General features: G+C 39.4%; 1 protein-coding gene across 3 annotated transcripts in view; it reads left to right on the top strand.

Moving 5' to 3' along the window:
* PLEKHA5 (pleckstrin homology domain containing A5) overlaps positions 1-16,949 on the top strand; it is a 258,925-nt gene extending 241,976 nt beyond the window's left edge. For 2 of the 3 annotated variants that reach the window (XM_052641062.1, XM_052641061.1), the window contains 7 exons: positions 3,423-3,541; positions 8,051-8,260; positions 9,107-9,247; positions 9,725-9,849; positions 11,521-11,666; positions 13,268-13,370; positions 15,840-16,538. In XM_052641062.1, coding sequence (XP_052497022.1) covers positions 3,423-3,541; positions 8,051-8,260; positions 9,107-9,247; positions 9,725-9,849; positions 11,521-11,666; positions 13,268-13,362 — 836 coding nt within the window. In that variant the 3' untranslated portion in view covers positions 13,363-13,370; positions 15,840-16,538. Of the gene's footprint in view, positions 1-3,422; positions 3,542-8,050; positions 8,261-9,106; positions 9,248-9,724; positions 9,850-11,520; positions 11,667-13,267; positions 13,371-15,839; positions 16,539-16,822 lie in introns of those variants that run through there. The other variant, XM_052641064.1, reaches the window with a different exon arrangement.
* Positions 16,950-22,117: the final 5,168 nt, after the last annotated feature.

Below are 22,117 nucleotides of genomic sequence, written 5' to 3'. Positions count from 1 at the left end.
TGCCAAAACTGAAAAGATCCTGCATGCCACAACAAATCTTCATATCCCAAGCGCCACAACCAAGGGACTTGGTGCAGCCAAAAAAAAAGCTAGTTCAGGAACTTCCCGGTGGTCCAGTGGCTAAGACTTTGTGCTCCCAATGCAGGGAGCCTGGGTTTGATCCTTGGTCGGGGAACTGGATCCCACATGCTGCAACTGAGTTCACATACTGCCACTAAAAGATCCCGCGTGCTGCAACTAAGACCTAGCACTTTTATATAAAAGCTGGTTCATATCACTTAAATTTTTTGAGAAGCTTCAACAAGTTGAAGAAAAGTAAAGAAAGGAATGTTCAGGTGGAAAATTACGTGAAGGGTGGTTCATTAGTCTAGGCTTCCCTGGTAGCTCAGATAGTAAAGAATCCACCTGCAGTTCAGGAGACCTGGGTTCTAGCCCTGAGTGGGAAGATCACATGGCTACCCACTCCAGTATTCTTGCGTGGAGAATTCCATGGACAGAGGAGCCTCGTAGGCTAACAGTCCATGGGGTCACAGAGTCAGGCACAACTAAGTGACTAATACATGCATCATTAGTCTACTCAGACCACCGTAACAAAATACTATAGAACAAGTGCTTGTTTTGTGGGGGTTTATTTGTTTGTTGGTTTTGTTTTGCATATTTGGCTGTGTTGGGTCTTAATTAAGGCATGCAGGGTCAGTTAGCCCAAAGCATGTGGGATATTAGTTCATGGAGCAGGGATCAAACCCATGTCCTGTGCATTACAAGGCGGATCCTTAACCCCTGGACCACGAGGGGAGTCCCACCAAGAGCTTTACACAACAGACACTTGTTCTTACAGTTCTGCAGGCTGAAAGATCAAGTTCTGGGAAGGTTTTCTAACTTTTTATTTTGTATTGGGGGTGCAGTTGATTAACATACAATGTTGTGATAGTTTCAAGTGAACACAAAGGGACTCAGCCAGCCATACTCCCCTCCCACCCACGCTGCCACAGAGCACTGAGCAGAGCTCCCTGTGCTATAGAGTCCTTGTTGGGTACCCATTTTAAGTGTGGCAGAGTGTACATGCCCATCCCAAACTCCCTAGCTATTCCTTTCCGCCTCCCTTTTCCTGAGTAACCATAAGTTCATTCTCTTAAGTCTGTGAGTCATAACAACCTCCTTTTATGTCCACAACATAAAGGGGCTAGGGTTTCAGCAGGAATTTTAGGAAGACCACTTCAGTCTATAGCAAGAGGCATCCAGGAAGTTACTAAGTAGAGCATGAAAGCCAGCTTTCACTTTGTGACAGGATAAAGCTCAGAGCATGAACATATTAGTAGTCTGCTAGGAGACCCAGTCAGATAAAGTTGGGACCCTCTGAAGGGTATACTCTTAGTGAAAACTGATTAATTGGGTTTCATCAAAATTTAGAACTTTTGCCCATCAGAACAGGAGAAAAAATTACCAATACATACACCTGACAAAACCCTTGTATCCAAAATATATAAACAACCCTTGTAAATCAATAATAAACAACCCAGTGCAGGCATATAAGCCTTGGAGAGCTAACAAATAAGGTATACAAATGACCAGTAAGCACATGGAAAAGTTTACAACTTATTGATCATAAAAGAATTGCAGTTTTAATGCAAATAAAAATCACAATGCACACCATCTAAAATGACTGAACTTAAAAGACTGACTGACTACCTAGTGTTGGTTAGGATGTGGACCAGCTGAAATTCACACCTATTTCTGAGGTGGTCGAAGATAGAACAATAGTCCGGCAGCTTCTTATAAAGTTAAACATGCAGTTATCAAACTTAGGAATCCTATGTATCTACCTAAGAAAAATGAAAACATAACTCCTCACAAAGACTTATTCAAGGGTCTTTAAAGCAAGCTTTAATTCATAGTAGATGAAAACTGGAAGCAGTCACATGTCTGTCAAGAAGAGTATGGATGAACAAATTTTAATACTCTTCAGCAAAAAACTCATAGATATATTTACTCATAAAAACTGTACTGTCTGAAATATGTTCTCTCAAAGTTTTTCCTCTTTTAAAATTTGGGTTTTTTTTTTTTTAAGTGTAATCCTAAAAATAAAAAAAAATTTTAATTTAAAAAAGTGTAATAGACTCTCATCTGAATAAATTGTCTGAAGTATATAGATCAATTACAGTGTAGTTTATATTTTACCACATGACTTAAAATAGAGCTCTTAAAAATGGATTGCTGTTGTAAAGCAATTATCCTTCAATAAAAAAAAGAAATGGATCATTGACTGGCACAACAGAAAAGTCTTTTGTTTGCTTTATAAAATTACTTGTAACATAGCAGTCCAGCTCTTCACATTCTCAAATATACAATTCTCATAAACACACAGTTTCATAATATTTCACCTTGATTCAGCTGCAGATTGTTTGGTTCTTAACCTATAGGGACCGTGAATGGTTGACCACTCTCTGGTTTTAGTGGGAAAAATAAGATTTCATTTTTCTGTTGATACTTAGTTCATGACGTTAGTGAGCCCCAGAGAGTGATTTTTTTTTTTTTTCAACAAACCATCAAGATTTGATTAATTCCTTCCTTTACTTGTGTCCTCCGTGGACAACAGTGCACATCTTCTGCTTAAACAAGACAACTACGATACGAGTGAATACGTTTTCTGTTAACTGACCACTAGCTTTTATTGTTATGTTAATGATTTTGTGTGTACAGCTGTGTGTTGTTTTCTAACTATGAAAGTAGTACGTATTCATTCTAGAGATTTTCAGAAATGGGAAAGAAAAGTTAACTTCAGTTGACTATAGTTAACTCCTCTTGACATTGTTAGTAGATTCTTGATTGAAGTAGTGCAGTGTGATCGAAAGAGATCAAATGAAAATGAAGGACATTTAGGTAAATGACTACCTTTCGGCAATAACTTTGCTAATCTGCGTGAGGGGATTAGATTAAGGTACTTTCAGCCTCTGAAAATAATTGTAAATATTTCATGAAGAAGGAGAGCAACAACAGGAAAAGCAGAAACGCCAGCCATGATGCTGCTGAGCTATATGGATGTGAAGAAGTCCATTAACCCAGAAATTGCATTTCCTTTACCTTCTTGTCTTTACAGAGTTGTTGTGAAGATATATGATCCATTGAGTGTTACTAAATTTTTATAATGTTTTAATGTCATCTGTTATAGTCAGTAGAACTTTATTTCTAAATCTAACCCTAAATTTGTCTGGTTAGCTTCATTGCTGGTTTATAGATAAAATGACTAATGAAGGGTTGTTAATGTTTCCTTATCTCTTTTCAAACAATAAATTTGCATTCTAATTTTAAAAGTCTCAGAAACTGAATAGATCAGTGAGAGATAGTGTCATGTGAATATGTTTTAGAGAGAGCAGTGTCATGTGAAGATGTTTTATAGAACTTACTGCTCTTTTTACTTTTAGGTTCCCACTTTCCTGTTGGAGTAGTCCCTGCAAGAACAAAATCACCAACACCTGAATCTTCGACAATAGCCTCATATGTAACGTTAAGGAAAACTAAGAAGATGATGGATTCAAGAACGGTATTTAACTATCCATTAATTTCTAGAAGGATTCTGAAACCTATTTCTTGCCACATTTATGTACGTTTTAATTTTAGGGGATTGTTTTGGAAATTTTGTTTGGCATACCATGCAGCTTGCAGGATCTTAGTTCTCCAACCAGGGATCAAACCCATGCCCCAAGCAGTGGAAGTTCAGAGTGCTAACCACTAGACCACCAGGGAATTGCCATCAAAACTTTTTTTTTACATATTCTAAGAAAAAATTAGCAATCTTAATTTCTAAAATTCCATTCAGGGAATTAGCACCTCAGGAAGCCCTAGGGGTGCAGTGGTACCATGCGCCACCAGGCATGGCGCCTGCCCATACAGGCGATGTGGGTTCAGTCCCTGGGTTGGGAAGATCCCCTGGAGAAGGAAATGGCAACCCACTCCAGTATTCTTGCCTGGAGAATCCCATGAACAGAGGAGCCTGGCAGGCTACAGCCCATGTGGTCACAGAGTCAGACACGACTGAAGTGATTTAGCAGCCACACAAGTTGGCATCTCAGAGGACAAGCCTAATTTAGGTTTTCTTTGCTCAGACTCCACATGGAGCCTTCAGTGACCAGTTTGTGGAATCTGTTCTCAGAGAGCTGCTCTTTGACACCTCTAAGAATTTCCTTGAGAGAGTGATAAACACATTCTGTGATCAGACAAGCTGATGGATTTACAAGCCAGCCTGAGATTTCAGGGCCTTTCTGCTGTGGGAGACTTAGACTTTGCTAGTCCTCTGGTTACAATGAGAAATGTGAATTAAGAATGAGAAGGAGATCCTCTATTTTTCACACTTTCATCTAAGATCCATTTAATTCAAACTGACTTTTCACTAGTCTAACCTTGGTTTTCTTGGGAAGATTCCCAGAGGATTTAACTCACTTCCCCAAGTAGTCTCTCGAAATTTGGACTGCGAAAGGACTTTCACTTTTCACCTTTTTTTAAAACTTTTCATCTTTATAAATTATATTTATTTGGTATGAGATAACTTAAAATGATAAGAAAAGACTGAAAAGTACAACAAATGATGATGATTCTTGAAAGATACCAAAGTATAAGTACAACGTATATCCCCCAAATTCTGACAGATTTATATATAAGAAATATAATGGTTCTGTAATACTATTGTTCGTAGAGTTAGGCATTTTTTTAGATTAAAAGGGTGTTTTCTTTGAAAATAGTAATGTAAACAGGAAAAAAAAAACACCTTAAAATGCATGTTGAGAACAAACAGAAAGATATTAGTGGATTTTTATTATTCTATAACTATCTTTTTAAAAAATAATAACTAACTTAAATACTGGGGCTTCCCCAGTGACTCAGTGGTAAAGAATCTGCCCTGCCAGTAGAGGAGACGTGTGTTCCATCTCTGGGTCAGGAAGATCCCCTGGAGGAGACATGGCAACCCACTCCATTATTCTTGCCTGGAGAATCCCATGAACAGTGGAGCCTGGTGGGTTAGAGTCCATGGGATTGCAAAGAGTCAGACATGATTGAGTGACTAAACAACAACAATCATAAATGACAGAAGAAAGACATATGTAAACAAATACTGGGGTGAAAGTATAGAAGACTATAGTTATATAGTACTGTACTGGGAAGTCCTTTATAAACAATATAGATGCCAGGAGAAAATACTTGCAATATATCAGACAAGTTCCATAATATATGATGAATGAATATAAATCAGTTATTCATAGGGGTTTTTTTAATGGAAAATACACGATAGTAGTAATCCCTGGGATGGGGGAGCCTGGTGGGCCGCCGTCTATGGGGTCGCACAGAGTCAGACACGACTGAAGCAACTTAGCAGCAGCAACAGCAGCAGTAATTCACAAGTATATGAAAATGGCTCAACTCCGATGATCATTTTTAAAGTGCTGACTGAAACCCCAATGAGATACTCTTTTCTAGTTACATTGGAGAGAAAATGTAAAAATTAATAATATTTTGCATTTTAAAAAAATAAAGTAGATTTGTATAATATAATTTGGAGAAAGAAGTTTCAGTGAGACAACACTTTTTCACAAACACAGAAAACCAGGAAGAATACATGTTTGTTGTGTATAACTGAAAAACAACAGTGCTAAAATAGCCAGCATCCTAATCAGTATCTAGAATTTACTCTTTTTAAAGGGGAAGGGATAGTTAGGAAGTTTGAGATGGTCCTATGCAAACTGCTGTATTCAAAATGGATAACCAACACAGACCTATAGCACATGGAACTCTTCTCAATGTTGAGTCCAAGCCTGGATGAGAGGGGAGTTTGGGAGAGAATGGATATGAGTCCCTACATACATATACAGGAATTGAGTCCCTACACTGGTCACCTGAAACTACCACAACATTGTTAATCCAGCTATATGCCAATACAAAACAAAAAGATTAAAGTTTGATAAAAAAGAAAATACATATATATACATTTTTTCCCCACAAAAACAGATGTTTTGATTTACAAATAAATGAGAAGCGTGATCATTTTTGCACTTTCATGCTTTTCCGTTTTCATTTTCCTTTTAGTTTCTGCATGAACTCTTTAAGATATTCTCTACAGTAGAATACAGTTCTAGAGCTGTGACTGTTGCCCGGCAGACAGTTTCATTTTTATCTATTTATTTTTTGGCTGTGCTGCGTCTGCACTGCTGCACACCGGCTTTTTCTTTGCTGAGCCTGGGCTTCTCTAGTTGGGGCACGCAGGCTCTAGAGTTCACAAGCTCAGTAGTTGTGGCATACAGGCTGAGTTGCAGTATGTGGGATCTTAGTTCTCCAACCAGGGATCGAACCTGGCTCCCCTGCATTGGGAATCTGGAGTCTTATCCACTGGACTACCAGGGAAGTCCCTGCAGACACATTTAGGTTGCACTGGAGAGAAAACAATCTTGGCTGTTATCCTGATATACTGCTTCTCACTGTGTGCTTAGTTGCACATTTGTGTCCAACTCTTTGCAATGCCATGGACTGCCGGGCTCTTCAACTGCTTAGTCAAGAAATACTTAACCTCTGCCCTGGGTTCTTTCCAGAACTCTAGTAACTCCACACCAACATCCTAGTCAGTCTTCAGCAGTTGACTCCAGAGGGCACAAAACACCTGTGCACTCTCTTCTGTAGATCTTCAGTTTAGTTCAGTTCAGTTCAGTTGCTCAGTCATGTCTGACTTTTTGCAACCCCATGAACTGCAGCATGCCAGGCCTCCCTGTCTGTCACAAACTCTCGGAGTTTACCCAAACTCTTGTCCATTGAGTCAGTGATGCCATCTAACCATCTCATCCTCTGTTGTCCCCTTCTCCTCCTGTCTTCAATCTTTTCCAACATCAGGGTCTTTTCCAATGAGTCAGCTCTTCGCATCAGGTCACCAAAGTATTGGAGTTTCAGCTTCAGCATCAGTCCTTCCAATGAACACCCCAGACTGATCTCCTTCAGAATGGACTGGTTGGATCTCCTTGCAGTCCAAGGGACTCTCAAGAGTCTTCTCCAACACCTCAGTTCAAAAGCATCAATTATATATAAAATATAGCCATCTGATTTATAGAAAATAACTTCTTCCTTAGTTTTATTATTGCTCATAAGCTAAGAATGTCTTCTCTACCAGTCTTTTCACAGTAAAAAAATAATGTGTGACTTGAAACATTACATTTTTTAGTATAATAAAAGAAATTACTGAGGGACTTCCCTGGTGGTCCGCTGGCTAAGACTTCAGTCTCCCAGTGCAGGGGGCCCAGGTTTGATCCCTGGTCAGGGAACTAGAACCCACATCCCATAATGAAAATCTTGTGCAACAAAGGAAAAAAAAAAATTACTGATATTTTAAAGCCATGCCTCTTTTTTCTCCTGAGTTTTATACAGTTTCCCATTTTAGGGCTGTGAGGTAGGGTCACTTCAGAGCTTCATACCATACCATTTTTTTGTTTTTTTAACGAGCAAATACCTTCCTTAACTTCCTCTTTTCTCCCCTTCCTCCTACCTCCCACCTCTCTCACTTTCCATCACTGATCATGCATCAGTGTACTCGTAAAGTAATCTGCTTTTCTGGTGTTATGTAAATGACATCTAAACCTGCCACTTTTGGTTTTGCCAACAAAATTAATGCATTTTAAAACACTTTTTTTTTAATTAAAAATATTATGTTTATTTTTGTGCTGCATCTTCATTGCTTCTTTTTTCGAGGGCTTTTCTCTAGTTGTGGCAATAGGGAGCTACTCCTCATTGTGGTGTATGGGCTTTTCACTGTGGTGGCCTCTCTTGTTGTGGAGCCTGGGTTGTACGGCCTGCATGCTTCAGTAGTTGCAGCTCGAGGACTTTAGAGCAAAGAGTTTTGTGGCACAGTTGTTCTGTGGCATGTGGGATCTTCCCAGAACAGGGATTGAACCATGTCCCCTGCATTAATAAGCAGGTTCATATCCACTGTGCCACCAGGGAAGTCCATTTTAAACGTTTTTTTATTGTAACATACTTGTGTCCTGTATTCAGGATTCATCTGTTTATTTTCAATTTAAAGGAACGACCAAGAAGTGCAGTGGAACAGCTCTGTTTGGCTGAAAGCACTCGACCTAGGATGACTGTGGAAGAGCAAATGGAAAGAATCAGGAGGCATCAACAAGCATGCTTAAGGGAAAAGAAAAAAGGATTAAATCTTATTGGTGCTTTAGACCAGTCACCCTTACCAAGTCCTTCAAATTTAAGGGATAATCCATTCAGGATTACCCAGGTATATATATCAGTTGCTTTTACTCATTCTTGTGGGTAAATCTAATATCAGTTGAATCTTAGAATCATAGAGCTACATGGTAGATGGGTTTTTAAATATTGGCAACATAGATAGTTATATTATTTAACTCTTATGATATGCCAAGACAGCTTGGTAAAATGGAAATAGCCCTGGGATCAAAAAACCTTGGCTAAATTACTTGTTGGCTGCCCTCTTATTGTGAACTTAATCTCCTCTACTATAAATCAATAAAGATATAACCTGTCCTGTATATGTCACAGAAATACTAAGAAGATAAAATTTGCTTTCAACAAATGTAAAATGCCATGTAAGATAGTCCCCAATTCCCCTCCCAATAAAATGTGCAGTACTCTGTATCCTAATTTAGCATGACCTAAATTGTAGCAGGGGAGAGCTTCAGAATAAAACTTGTACTATGCAGCACATTTTAACTTCAGTCTTATAAAGAGACACCATTCCGTCTCTTATTATTTGTTTGTTGGTTATCCTCATTCATAAATCAGAGCAGACCAGTGAACCTTTCCAGAGGCTTCAGTCGGTCGATCCCTGTTTGTTGATGTGGACTAACTGAAAGTGCCTCCCTGTCATCATGGAAATCTCTTAGCGTAGTTGGAGAGAAGGCGTTTCTAGGAGAGGTTAACAGTGAGTGACTGTACATTCTACACATTACCAAATAGATGATTAATATATATAAGATGCTACTGTTGTTTCTCATAAGGAAACCTCGCAAATGAAGGGCCAACTTAAAAAATTAGCAGGTACTATCTAGAAACTACGCATACCTGTATAGTATGAATCTAAAAGTACTGTCTATCTGTTGAACAGGCTCGAAGAAAGGATGATAACTCTAAGGAACTGGACACTGTCATCAGAGAAAATGACATGAAGCCAAACCAGGACACTCCTTCCACAGAGACTGTTCAACTAAAAGAAGCTGAACCTCAAAATACGGATTTCAGCGAAGAGGTAGCAAGATTATTTTAGGACACAGATTCCAATGGGATAGATTTTTTAAGATGAGATCAGGTGGGAAGGTTGAAGACAGTTTTGTGTGGCATTCTGTCACAGAGGATGCTGATCTCAGTGAAAAGATAGGTTTCATGTAATTTGATCAATATATATGTTCAGCCATGTCAAAAACTGGGTTAATTGAAAACTTAAAACATTCAGTTGAGGCTGGAATAAATTACCATTACCCCAATTAAAGAATCTTTAATCCCAAAGCAGCTAGTAATGGCAGTGTACTTTTTGTCTTTCTGATGTAGGAAAGGATGTCACTGTTATTAATATACTTGATTCTAAAATATATTTCAGTAAATATTTGATATGGTATAGTGTTTAATAAGCTTTTATTTGGGAATCATTCTAGATAATTTGCTCATATAGCAAATATGGTAAAAAAAAAAAATCATTTGAAAAAATAAAATTTTCCTTCTTCCATAGTTTAAAAAAACTGAAAATGTTTTTTCTGAAACACTTTTCACACCTGAGCCAAATGGAGTGAATTCTGAGGAAGTGATGGATAAAGAAGGAGACAAAAAAGAGATGCCTGAACATGTGCCATACAGGTAATAATTAGAGAAAACAAGCAAAGGGATCATCCGCTAAATTAAATTCACGTGCTTAAAAATGGTAAACTTTATGGTCAGAGGTCTTAGATGCCACTCCCGTAATATTTACTTACAAGCTATAGGATCTTAAGCAAGTTACATAACCTTCTTAAATTCGAGTATCTCACATGTAAAAATGAGGGTAATAGTAGTAACCATCTCACAAGTGTGTTGTCAGGATTAAACAAGAAAATAAATGTGCAGCACTTAACTCTGTGCTAAACACCTAGGAAGTGATCAATAAATACCTTAAAAAAATTTTTTTTAGCTTTTTATTTTATACTGCAGTATAGCCGTTTAACAGTATTGTGATAATTCCAGGTGGACAGCAAAGGGACTCAGCCAGACATATGTGTGTATCCATTCTTCCCCAGACTCCCCTCCCATCCTGGCTGCCACATAACGTTGAGCAGAGTTCCCTGTGCTATTCAGTAGTACTTTGTTGGTAATCCGTTTTAAATATAGCAGTGTGTACATATTGATCTCAAACTTCCTAACTATCTCTAGGCACACAAGCTGTAGCAAAGTAAGCACCTTACCGTATAATGACAGATGTTGATCAACTGTCTAAGCTGTCTGATAAGCATTCCAAAAATTATAGTGATTTTCTGTTTATTTTTTAACTGTATTTGTTAACTAGGCTTTTAAAATGCATATCCTCAATCTCACCCTCCATAAAAACATTCTCAGTGCTAGAAAAGAGAAATACTGTGATTTCATGTCATAGGAGTGCCTTTATCTCTGAAATGAATAGCAGAAGTGAATCTGGGGTCTTTTAGTTTGTATTTTGTTTTATTTACTTATTTATCTTTGGCTGCACTGGGTCTTCATTGCTGCCCTGGGGCTGGCTCTAGCTGCTTTGAGCAGGGTTCCTACTGCAGTGACTTCTTACTTCGAGCTTCTTACTGCAGTGACTTCTCTTGTTAGGGAGCACAGGTTCTAGGCTTGTGGGCTCAGCAGTTGTGGTACACAGGCTTAGTTGCCCCGAGGCATGTGGGATCTCCCTGGATCAGGGATTGAACCCATGTCTCCTGCATTAGCAGGCGGGTTCTTCACCACTGAGCCAGCTGGGAAGCCTTGGGGTGGTGTGTTTTAGATTAAAGTAGACATTAAGGGACTTGTCAGGCAAATATAATCAGACTTTGTTTGGATCCTGATTTAAACAAGTAACTCTTAAGATGATGTTATAAAGCAGTTGAGATCATTTGAACACTGACTGGGTATCTGATGGTATTTACAGATTGAGTGATAGGTCCTTAATCTGCTTAAAAATAATTTGGGGAGGAGCAGGCTGAGGGTTTAGAATGAAACAAAATTGACAATATGTGGATTTAAAAAAAAACTTTGAGCAAAATGTTAGCAGTTGTGCAATATAGATGGTTGCATCATTTCTGTAAAGATTTTTCATAACACTCAGTTGGAAGAAAAAAATTGCATTCTAATGTAACAAATTTGGGGGACCTCCCTGGCAATTCAGTGGTTAAAACTCCACACTTTCAACACAGGGGGCGTGGGTTCAGTCCCTGGTTGGGAAACTGGGATTCCACACACCCTGCAGCCAAAATAATAATAATAATAAAAATAGATTAAAAAATAACAAATTTTAAAATACCTTTCTATTTTCATTAGCCCTCGAGAGGAGTCACAGATCCCAAATCATAAACCAGAAGGCCCCCCTGCAGAAGATACAAAGGACAATATTCATGAGCAGGAAGAAAATGTTCTTTCTTATGAACTAACTCCTGAGGCTTCTAGAGGAAATCAGACAATGGCAGGTAGATATTACACGTTTCCTAGTTTTCTCACCGGTGCTTCCTCTGAACCTCTGAATTTATTTGCTGTGTGGAGACTCTAGCAAGGGGGCCACTCGGGGACATCAGCTACAGACTGAGAGGTCTTTGCCTTCCCACACCTGCATGGTCAGGAAGACTGCTGCTACTCAGGATCCAGGGCCAGTCCTGTCTCAGCAACTAGAGCTGCCCTCTCTCTCCGGCTTGGATGTCACTTCCTTCTTTTGTTTGTTTTTTTGATCTTAACACGTGCCTTAAACTTTTTACAACTTGGAAATCCTACCTATTTCTCTGACATTGCATTCCTAGAGTATTCATAAACCTCTCCCCCTCTAGGAACTGTGGAAGATTGAATATCTAAACTATTAATAGTATAATGGGTTTACTTACTTAGCTCCTACCATAATCCACATCTGGGTTTTTCTCTGATAGTAAAAGATCATGAACTGTATAGCATGTGAAAGAAAAATATATTTTTGTCTATGCTATTCTTTTATACTTTCTAGATTCTTCAAAATCTTTTTTTCTTTTTTAATGATTTTTGGCAAGGGAAGGGTGTAGGAGAATGATACCACTAGTATAAATCATCAGCTTTCCTTCTCATAGCCCATAAGCAAAATCTATTTCCCTTCTCCACCTCCCACCCCCCACCCCTAGTCTTTTTGCAGAAGGGTAAGCACAATGAAATTCAATTACCTAGGACTGTTCTTAAGAGCATTTTCTGTATCTTATATACTTGTAACATGGAAATGTGTATTATCAGCCATGTTCCTTTGTAACCAATGTGAAGCACCGTCTTTTCCTTGTCTCTTATAACTTTCAAGGCAATGTGCATGGGCATTCTCATTTTTTACAAAAGATTATCATTGGTCACATCAGGTTATTCATACAGCAGGTCTGGGTTAAAGCGGGGGGGGGGGGGGGGGGGGGTGTGGTGTGTGTGTGTGCGCGTGCGCGCTCAGGCCTGTCCCACTCTTTGCAACCCCATAGACTGTAGTCTGCTAGGCTCCTCTGTCCATGGGATTTTCCAGGCAAGAATACTGGAATGGGTTACCATTTCCTACTCCAGGGGTCTTCCCGACCCAGGGATTGAATCTTGGGTCTCTTGCACTGGCAGCCGGATTCTTTACCACTGTGCCACCAGAGAAGCCCAAAGGACTATGGTGGGTGTATTTAAACCCCAACACTTAAACCATCTGTAATATTTAGCTGCGTGGAACTAGAAAAGCCTTTTAAAGTGAGAAAGGGTTAAGTCACTAAAGACATCTGAAAATTAACCTTGAAACAAAAAAACTTAAAAAGGAGAGAGAATTCTTAATTTTTTCCAGTTTCACTGCAATATAATGGGCATATAACATTATATAAGTTTAAGGTGTACAAGGAAGAATTTTTAAACTGTCTTCAAGAGACATTTCATCCTGAATAATTTAGCTGTCAGAATAGCCAAAACGCAGAAGCGAAATGCAGCTAATAAAATTCCTTCCCGACACATGTTCTTATTGTGCTGGGACCACAGCGTCAGAATTTTCTGCTCCAGAGGTGTCTCCGGGGCTTTGACCTTGTCCCATTTTCTCCGTGTGTTCCAGCGCAAAGCCTGCCTCCGTCTCCCGACTCCTCTGCGTCACCCGTCCCGTCCGCGCAGCCGCAGCTCACAGAAGGCTCCCACTTCATGTGTGTGTAGTCTCACAAGTACGTCATTTCCTTTCGATTCTGTGGTTTACCGTTCAAGTTTTCAACTTGACTTTTATTCCTCTGTTGTTTGAGTGACCAAAACCTGCAATGAATTCTGTCCTGTGTATTAGTGATGGTTGGCACGGCAAGTAGACCAAGCGCTTAAACCGTGGGCAATAAAACTTTCCAGCAGCGGCCCTTCGGTGATGCGCTCCGTGACCACATTTTCTCGTGTCTCTTCTTTCATTGTCTGTAAAAACAGCCAGACTCGGAGGGAAGGGCCTGTGCCAGGACAGGCCTCCTGGTGTTTTGCAGCTGTGTTCCCAGCTCATGGTTCTTTCCATAGTCGGGTCTGAGAATTCTGTTCAAGTCATTACATTTTGATCCAGAAATTTTTTTTTTTTACAGTCAGGGTGAGGTATCTTCCATACTGAGAGTTTGCTAATTATTTTTAAGGATAAAGAGAAGGTCATGGTACAGCCAACTAGATATGGAATCGAAAATCTTTTAAGATCCATCAGAAATTATTTCTGAAAACTTTTAAGTCAGTAAAGTAATTATCTAAAAGCCACTAGTGGGCACAGGGAGAAGGGCCCTTTCTCACCCAGTATTCCTTTGACCACAATTTAGAACTGAGAATAATTTTCTAAGGTCCTTTTTTTTCCCCTTAATTTCATGCCTTTATTTCTGGCTGTGCTGGATCTTTGTTGCTGTGTGGCTTTTCTCTAGTTCCAGCAAGTGGAGTCTGCTCTGTGTTTGTGGTGCATGGACTTCTCGTTGTGGTGGCTCCTCTTGTCCCAGAGCAGAGGCTCTAGGGCACACAGGCTCCAGTAGTTGGAGCTCCCAGGTCCTAGAGCTCAGGCTCAGCTGTTCTCACAGCATGTGGGATCTTCCCTGGATGAGGGATCTAACCCATGTCTCCTGCATTGGCAGGTGGAGTCTTTACCCATGAGCCACCAGGGAAGCCCCCTGAAGTCTTACTTTTAAACTTTATCAACAACTGGTACATTTTACAGCAATTTTGTACTCACGTACTTTATTTTTCAGAAAAACTGTGAGGTATAGAGTGAGCATTTTATGCCTTTTTCTGCACTTTTTTTTCTCTCAGTATCTTCTAATGTTTAGTGCCTTAGGATTACCACCTATTTCTGTTAAACAGTTAAAGCTATGAAAACACCTACAGATTTTTTGAGCATAATTATAAACATGTTCTTTGATTTTTGGATTCTCAAAATCAATGCCTACAGACACTAACTTGACTCAGGTTTTCATCCAGTAGTGCTCACATTTTCTAGAATCTACTTCCATTCACACCTTTTTTGGTAGAAACTGTAACCTATGTCCCTTTTTTTCAGCCAGAGGATTTATGTTTAACAGAAGGCAATGGCATCCCACTCCAGTACTCTTGCCTGGAAAATCCCATGGGCGGAGGAGCCTGGTGGGCTGCCGTCTCTGGGGTCGCACAGAGTCAGACACCACTGAAGCAACTTAGCAGCAGTCTTGTATCTAGAACTTTTATTTGAGATCATGTCTATCTGGAACCCAGAAGAGGCTTGCTTTGTTGTCATTTGGATCTCTGCAGGATTATCGTCCTTTCTGGGGTTATTTGTTACAGTCTTACCTGTGTCTTTGCTCTGTCACTTGTACGTTTAAACTTTAAAGACATTCAGAAGTGGCAGTTGCCACTAGTGACAGAATAACACCAAACACAGGGATAATAAACATCATGTTCCCTTGATGCCTCCTGTGCAAAGAATTGAGCAATGGCCTCTGTCTGTCTTGGTGGTGACATGTACTCTAAGAGCCACTCTCATTATCTTTTGGTTCAATAAACAAGTTACAACTCAATGTACTCAAGACCATTATGACAGTTAGGAATGTTCACAGTTAAAACTCGAATACATTGCCAGGTTCCTTAAGTTGTTATTATTGGATTTTGTTTTGTTTTACTTTTGTCCCAAGAACCATTGGCATTGCCTACTGGCATGAGATCCAGGGTTTGCTGGATATTTTCTAACCTTGTGGCGTGCAGTCATCACGGCCAACCAGTGGCATTCATGCTTGCGTTATTTTACAGTCCATCTTCTCGTTGCGCATGTATCATTTTCCTGAACTTTTTTTGGCAAAAGTTACGGAGGTTTCACGCAAGACAGACACACCACTATGTAGGCAGCTTAATATAATACTACATATTTTAGTAAAGTCATGCAGATCTGGCTCATTTTGTCAGTCTTTTGGATTCAGCCAGAGTTTGGGTCCTTTTTTCCATCTGAATTGCAATTTAACTGCATTATGTTTCTTTGCTTTGTGAATTAAGCTTATGGAAATGAAGAGAAGATGTCCTTCAATGGTTATTATGTTTTAAGATTTTCGTGGCCATGCTTGTCAGTTCTTTTGTTAGAGAATGTCACCCTCAGTTACTTTAGGAAAGGGTCATTCATTAACTTTGCAGATGTCAAAGTAATTTTCCTTCTCTGTATTTTTCAGCTATACTGACTTCTGTTGAAACCATTCAGAGCTGAGGACATGGACCTTTGGCAATGTGAGAAGATATTGTACAGTATATTTTAAATCTATGAAATTCATAGTTCTGATGCTTTTGGCCACAGAGCATCGTTTTATCACTTCTGGAAAATGTTTATTCCAAAACAGCTTTAATGGCCCATATGTACACTCAAGGTTCTGTAATGTAATCTCAAGGTTATTACTCTGACACCAGCTTGCTGCTATGATTTCAAAGCACATAAGTAAAGGTGCTTTTTAGTGTGCAGTCTACAGCCAGAGCTTACGTAGTTGCTGTTCTCCAGGTTTTGATGTTTCTAAAGTCTGGGTGGATTTATATTTCTTTTCATTTTTCAGTACAGAAAAGTTAGTTATTATTTCCAGTGAAGCTTGTTTTCCTTTTTTTTCTTCTTCCTCCCATTTCAGCTACTGCAATGCTTTGTTTCACACTTGATTTGTAAAAATTTTATATATATATTTAAAATGTGCCATTTTATTATTGCTAAGTGAAGTATGTCTCGTTTCCTGCTATAATTATTTCTCAGTCAGATTGCATTGTCAGCAGTTACTGCCACACTCTTGTCAGCTTAAACACAAATGTTACCGCTTACTTTTTCTTAAAAAGCAATTTAAAATGTAGGTATTTTGAAGTACTGGGCTTCTACTTCATTGGACTAGATGTGTACAGCAATAAGCAGGTTTTCAAATCCAGTACTTAGTTTGTGTACAAATGTAATTATGTTCATTGTGTATATATTATACAATGAGCACACGTAAAGTAAGTATTAAAGGCTACTTACTATTGTTTAAATGCAAATGTTCATATCTCATTTCTTTTTTATCATGTTAAATAAATGTTGATGTTCTTAAATGACTTGTGTTAGAATTTTTGCTCTTCCCATGTGCAATGGAAAGTCAGACTTTAAGAGACTTCTCAATGAAAAAGTAGTCTGTTAATCTCATTGCAGACAGCACCAGAACAGAACTGTGTCTGTCGTCCAGCTCAGCTCTCCTGTGTCGAAGCTGAGAAACTTGAAGCTGAGAGAGAGAAACTGACTTGGCCACAATCACTTTATGCTTAATGACAAAATCTGCACCAGAATAAAGTTTCTCTGATCTTTCAACACCAGTGGACAAATTTAGTTTTGTCAAGTCTTCTGTACCTACTTCCTCTTTCCGTTGGTTTTGGTGTCATAGAAAGTAGCTTCTAGCATCTGTAATCTCGCTCTACTTAGGGGATTGGACTTGGCGTGGGGGCGGGGGCAGCCAGTTACTTCTCTGACCCGGGTAACGAGAAACCATTTCATCATCATAAGCAGGACCCTCAGAGATCGTTTTCTCTTACAACACATTCTCTGCAGATGTTCACGCTCTTCAAAATCAATTACATTTCCTTCCCTGTATAACCTTTTGTTCAGGCTATATATTGTTCCCAGAGTAGAAGGAAATGTGATGCTTTGGGATTCCTATATAACACGGTTGAAACTAAATCGGCGCTGGTCACTTTTTTTTTTTCATGCTATGTTAAAACAGATTTAGATTTAATTTAAAATGCACATGTATGAGAATTCATCCAAACAGAAATACACAAAATGAAGTGCAAATAGATACAGTCTGTAATGTAGGAGGTGAATGAAAAGAGAGGTATAAACGGGAGAAGAATATGTAGCTCTGTCTGTCCATATAAACATGATTACATGTGTTACCTGTTTCTGAAGATGGCTTCTCAAAGGAAATAATAGTCAACGGATGATGATTTCCCGTTAGTCATGATACAGAGATTGTTGTCAAGTTTTTATGGGTATATTGAGGTTGAAAGTTGATGTTATTCTTTGGGTTTTGTTTGGGTATTTTTGTGTAGTGTTTGTCTTTATGTTTGACTGGTGTGTGTGGTATGTTACTTTTAATTTACTCTAAGCACATTTTTTGAACTATTGCAAGAAGGAAAAAATGTCCTATTCTGGAATATGTGGACGCTAGGGAGAATTTGAAGAAAGTAGTATAAAGTAGTTGTAACACTTCATTCTGGCTTTCAACGTTTCAGAAAGCCAGTTGAAAATCATATATTTACAAACAGTAAGTCAACACAGGTATTTGTTACAGGATATAGTAGAGGGACTATTAATACGCTTTAAAAACTTGTACTAAATCAGTACTCTCTATCTGACCTAAAGCTCACCTTTCCCAACTTTCCCCTCTTATAGGAGAGGTGCATAGAGAGCTCAGGAAGTCCCAAGGCTCACGGTAAGGAGGGCAGACAGACTGGTAAGGCCGTTACACCAAGTTGGGTGGGGGGGTTAGGGGTTACCGTAAGGGCCACCTCTCAGCCACGGAATTAAGCTTTAGAGTTCAGTGCATGGCTAGTTGGGCTGGTTTCTCAGTCATCACATCCATGTACCTTACCCATCCCCAGTGATTTGACAGTTGACAGCCATAGGGTGGTCGAAAATAAACAGGTTGGGAATTCCTTGGTGGGTTGGATTCCAAGCTTCCATCGCAGGGGGCGACAGGTTTAATCTTTGGCCAAAGGGAAAAAAGGAAATAGATAACCATAGAAAAGAGATCTGCAAATTTCTCTGGTTTGATACTTTCAAAAGTTTTTTTTATTTTTTATTTTTAATATTTAGCTTAGCTACATCAGGTCTTAGTTGTGGCACTTGGGATCTTCCATCTTCATTGCAGCATGCAGGATCTTTCTGTTTTTTTTTTTTTAGTGGCAGCATGTGAACTCCTTAGTTGTGGCATGTGGAATCTAGTTCCCTGACCAGGGATCCAGCCCAGGCCCCCTGCACTGAAAGTGCAGAGCCTTAGCCACTGAATCACCAGGGAAGTCCGCTACAAAAGTAGTTTTAATAATCATGTGCCCCTTTCTACATTTTAAGTTTGATATCCACAATTTTTCATCAGTTGGACTAGTTAAAAAGAATACAGTTTCTAGCATGCTGTAAATATTAACTTTTAAAATAAACCTGTTATCTCAATTTTTGTAAATGTACCCAACAGAGTCTACATACTATTTTGGTACATATATCTACCATTTTTAATTATACAAACCAGCCTTTTAATTTTTTTTGTTTTTGTTCTTTTGGCTGCGCCCTACAGCTTACATGACCTTAGTTCCTTAATCAGAGATTGAACTTGGACCACGGCAGTGAGAGCCCCGAGTCCTAACCACTGAACCTCCAGGGAATTCCCATAGCTAATATTAATCAAGGGCTAACTTTATCTAACTTTACAGTTTCTAAATTTACTAAGGCACTATTACTCATTATCTTGTTTGAGCAGTGCTTTTAGACTGGGCCACAGTTTATCATGTATCAGAATCACCTGAAAAGCTTGTTAAAATACAAACTGCTGAGCCCCATCCCTAAAATTTCTTATTCTCTCTGTCCAGAGTGTGATCCAAAAATGTGAATTCTAATTCTTAACAGGTTTCCAGGTGATAACTGATGCCTGTACTCCAGAGACCACACCGTGAGAACTTATGATATAGAACAAGGTTTTGTGTTGTTCATTGAGTTTTTGTTTTTGTGTTCATTGAGTTTTTGTGTTGTTCATTGAGTTACATGTGGTGGTAAAAAGGGGCTTCAGGATAAATTCAGTTTTTATTTATGAAGGTGTGCATCAGTCAGTTCAGTCGCTCAGTCGTGTCTGACTCTTTGCGACCCCATAAATCGCAGCACGCCAGGCCTCCCTGTCCGTCACCAACTCCCAGAGTTCACTCAAACTCATGTCCATTGAGTTGGTGATGCCATCCAGCCATCTCATCCTCTGTCGTCCCCTTCTCCTCCTGCCCCCAATTCCTCCCAGCATCAGAGTCTTTTCCAATAAGTCAACTCTTCACATGAGGTGGACAAAGTACTGGAGTTTCAGCTTTAGCATCATTCCTTCCAAAGAACACCCAGGGCTGATCTCCTTTAGAATGGACTGGTTGGATCTCCTTGCAGCCCAAGGGACTCTCAAGGGTCTTCTCAACACCACAGTTCAAAAGCATCAATTCTTTGGCACTCAGCTTTCTTCACAGTCCGACTCTCACATCCATACATGACCACTGGAAAAACCATAGCCTTGACTAGACAGACCTTTGTTGGCAAAGTAATGTCTCTGCTCTTCAATATGCTATCTAGGTTGATCATAACTTTCCTTCCAAGAAGGTGTGCACAGAGTGTAGAAAAACTAAGACAAATAATGTAACAACTTAGAGATGTTCTATTCCTAGGCCCAAAGGGGTAATGGAAGAAGCAGATAGAACCCATAGAAGAGAGTCATTTGAAAGAAGCCTTACTCTGAGAAACAAATGCCAGCTTCAGTAAATGCACCTTGCAAAGATGAGGTAGGGCAAGAAATTTCCGATGGCTTTGTCTTATTGCCAGGGCTCCCACTGGCTGAACCCAGTGAGATTCGGAGGTCACAAGAGTTGTGTTGGGTGTGGCTGGGAACTCCTGAGGGTTTCCTGGACCTTCTCAGAAGATCTTTGCAGTCAAAACTGCTTTCATAATAACACTAGGATTATTGTTGTTTAGTTGCTGTCGTGTCCAACTCCTTGTGACCCCACAGACTGCAGCACACAGGCTTCCCTGTCCTTCACCATGTCCTTCAGTTTGCTCAGACTCATGTCCATTATTTCGGTGATGCCATCCAACCATCTCATTCTCTGCCACCCCCCACTAAGATGGTATTTGCCTTTTTCCATTTTCATTCTCTCAGTAGTGAATAGTGGCGTTTTCCAAAGGCTATCTGTCTTGTGATATCAGCAGCTTGAGTGCAGAAGGAAATGTGAAAATCCACCTATCTGTTAATCCTGATAGAAAAGGGCATTACAATGCAAAGCAATTTTTAAGTAAAAAGTATTTATGTTAACATGTAGTGGGTTTATTACTGTAATTTTTGATGAACAAGTAAATATTTCAAACATGTTTCAGCTTTAATTTCTATTGCTATAAATTTCGATAAGATATGTCACAAAATAAACTATGTAGAGTCCTTGATAGTTGTGATAGATGTGAGAATTGTGAGACCCAAAAGTTTGAGAACCCCTTATATTGTCCATCTGTACTCATATAGAAAGGATGTGGGAGCTGGATCATAAAGAAGGCTGAGTGCTGAAGAACTGATGCTTTTGAACTGTGGTGCTGGAGAAGACTCTTAAGAGTCCTTGGACTGCAAGGAGATCCAACCAGTCCATTCTAAAGGCGATCAATCCTGAATTGGAAGGACTGATGCTGAAGTTGAAGCTCCAATACTTTGGGCCACCTGATACGAAGAGCAGACTCATTGGAAAAGACCCTGATCCTGTGAAAGATTGTAGTTAAAAAGAGAAGAGGGCAGAGGAAGATGGGATAGTTAGATAGCATCACTGACTCATGAAAATGAATCTGAGCAAAGTCTGGGAGACAGTGAAGGACAGAGGAGCCTGGTGTGCTACAGTCCATGGGGTTGCAAACAGTTGGAAACAACTTAGTGACTGAACAAAAAAACAACATATCGTCCATAGAAATCAGCCTCCTGTCGCAGGGCATAAGTTGAAAACTTTGATAGGGGAAGGAGATACCAGCCCATCTTCCCAAGGACGATGCTTCTTGCAGTCAATACTTGCAAATCATCACCAGTTGGCTCCTTGAACTGGAAGCCTCAGTGTCTATGAGTCATCTAGAGCCTGTGAGTCCCTCTTGGGCTCTGCAGGCTACAAATCATTAATGAAAAATGACTCAGAAAGCTGGCATCCTATCATAAAAAGGTGTAAAAAGGCCGAGAGTTTTTACTTTAGCCCTCTTACCCAATTCATACTTCCTTATTCTCATTAGCCTTGGGTGATTACAAAAAACATAGTTAAAATGTTTAAACAGGATTTTCCTGGTGGTCCAATGGTTAAGACTTTACCCTCCAGGGGCTGCAGGGTTTGATCCTTAGTTGGGGAACTAAGATCTCACATGCTGTGCAATGCAACTAAAAAAAAAGAATAAGTAAAATATAATTCTGTTAAATTTACAAAAAAATATTTTTTTGTAAATATAGACATGTCATTCCATGACAACATGGAGTAGCAACCATGAAAGAATCCATTACATGATCTACCCAAATGATATTATTTGCTACATGTGATTTCTGCACAGACATTTGTGTCACCTGTAAGAAATTGCTATCCTCTGACTGTTGGGGTGTCTGGTTCCACCCAACATAAGAAGATGAATGACTCAGCTCTTTGGATGACAAGTAGCAACTTAAGCTGTTCAGAAACTTGTTCAGTATATGCCTGAAAGTAG

This window comes from Budorcas taxicolor, chromosome 5 (genome assembly GCF_023091745.1).
Source record: "Budorcas taxicolor isolate Tak-1 chromosome 5, Takin1.1, whole genome shotgun sequence".
Taxonomy (NCBI): domain Eukaryota; kingdom Metazoa; phylum Chordata; class Mammalia; order Artiodactyla; family Bovidae; genus Budorcas; species Budorcas taxicolor.
Note: the sequence above shows the minus strand (reverse complement) of the source record. Positions and strands in the feature narration are given on the sequence as shown.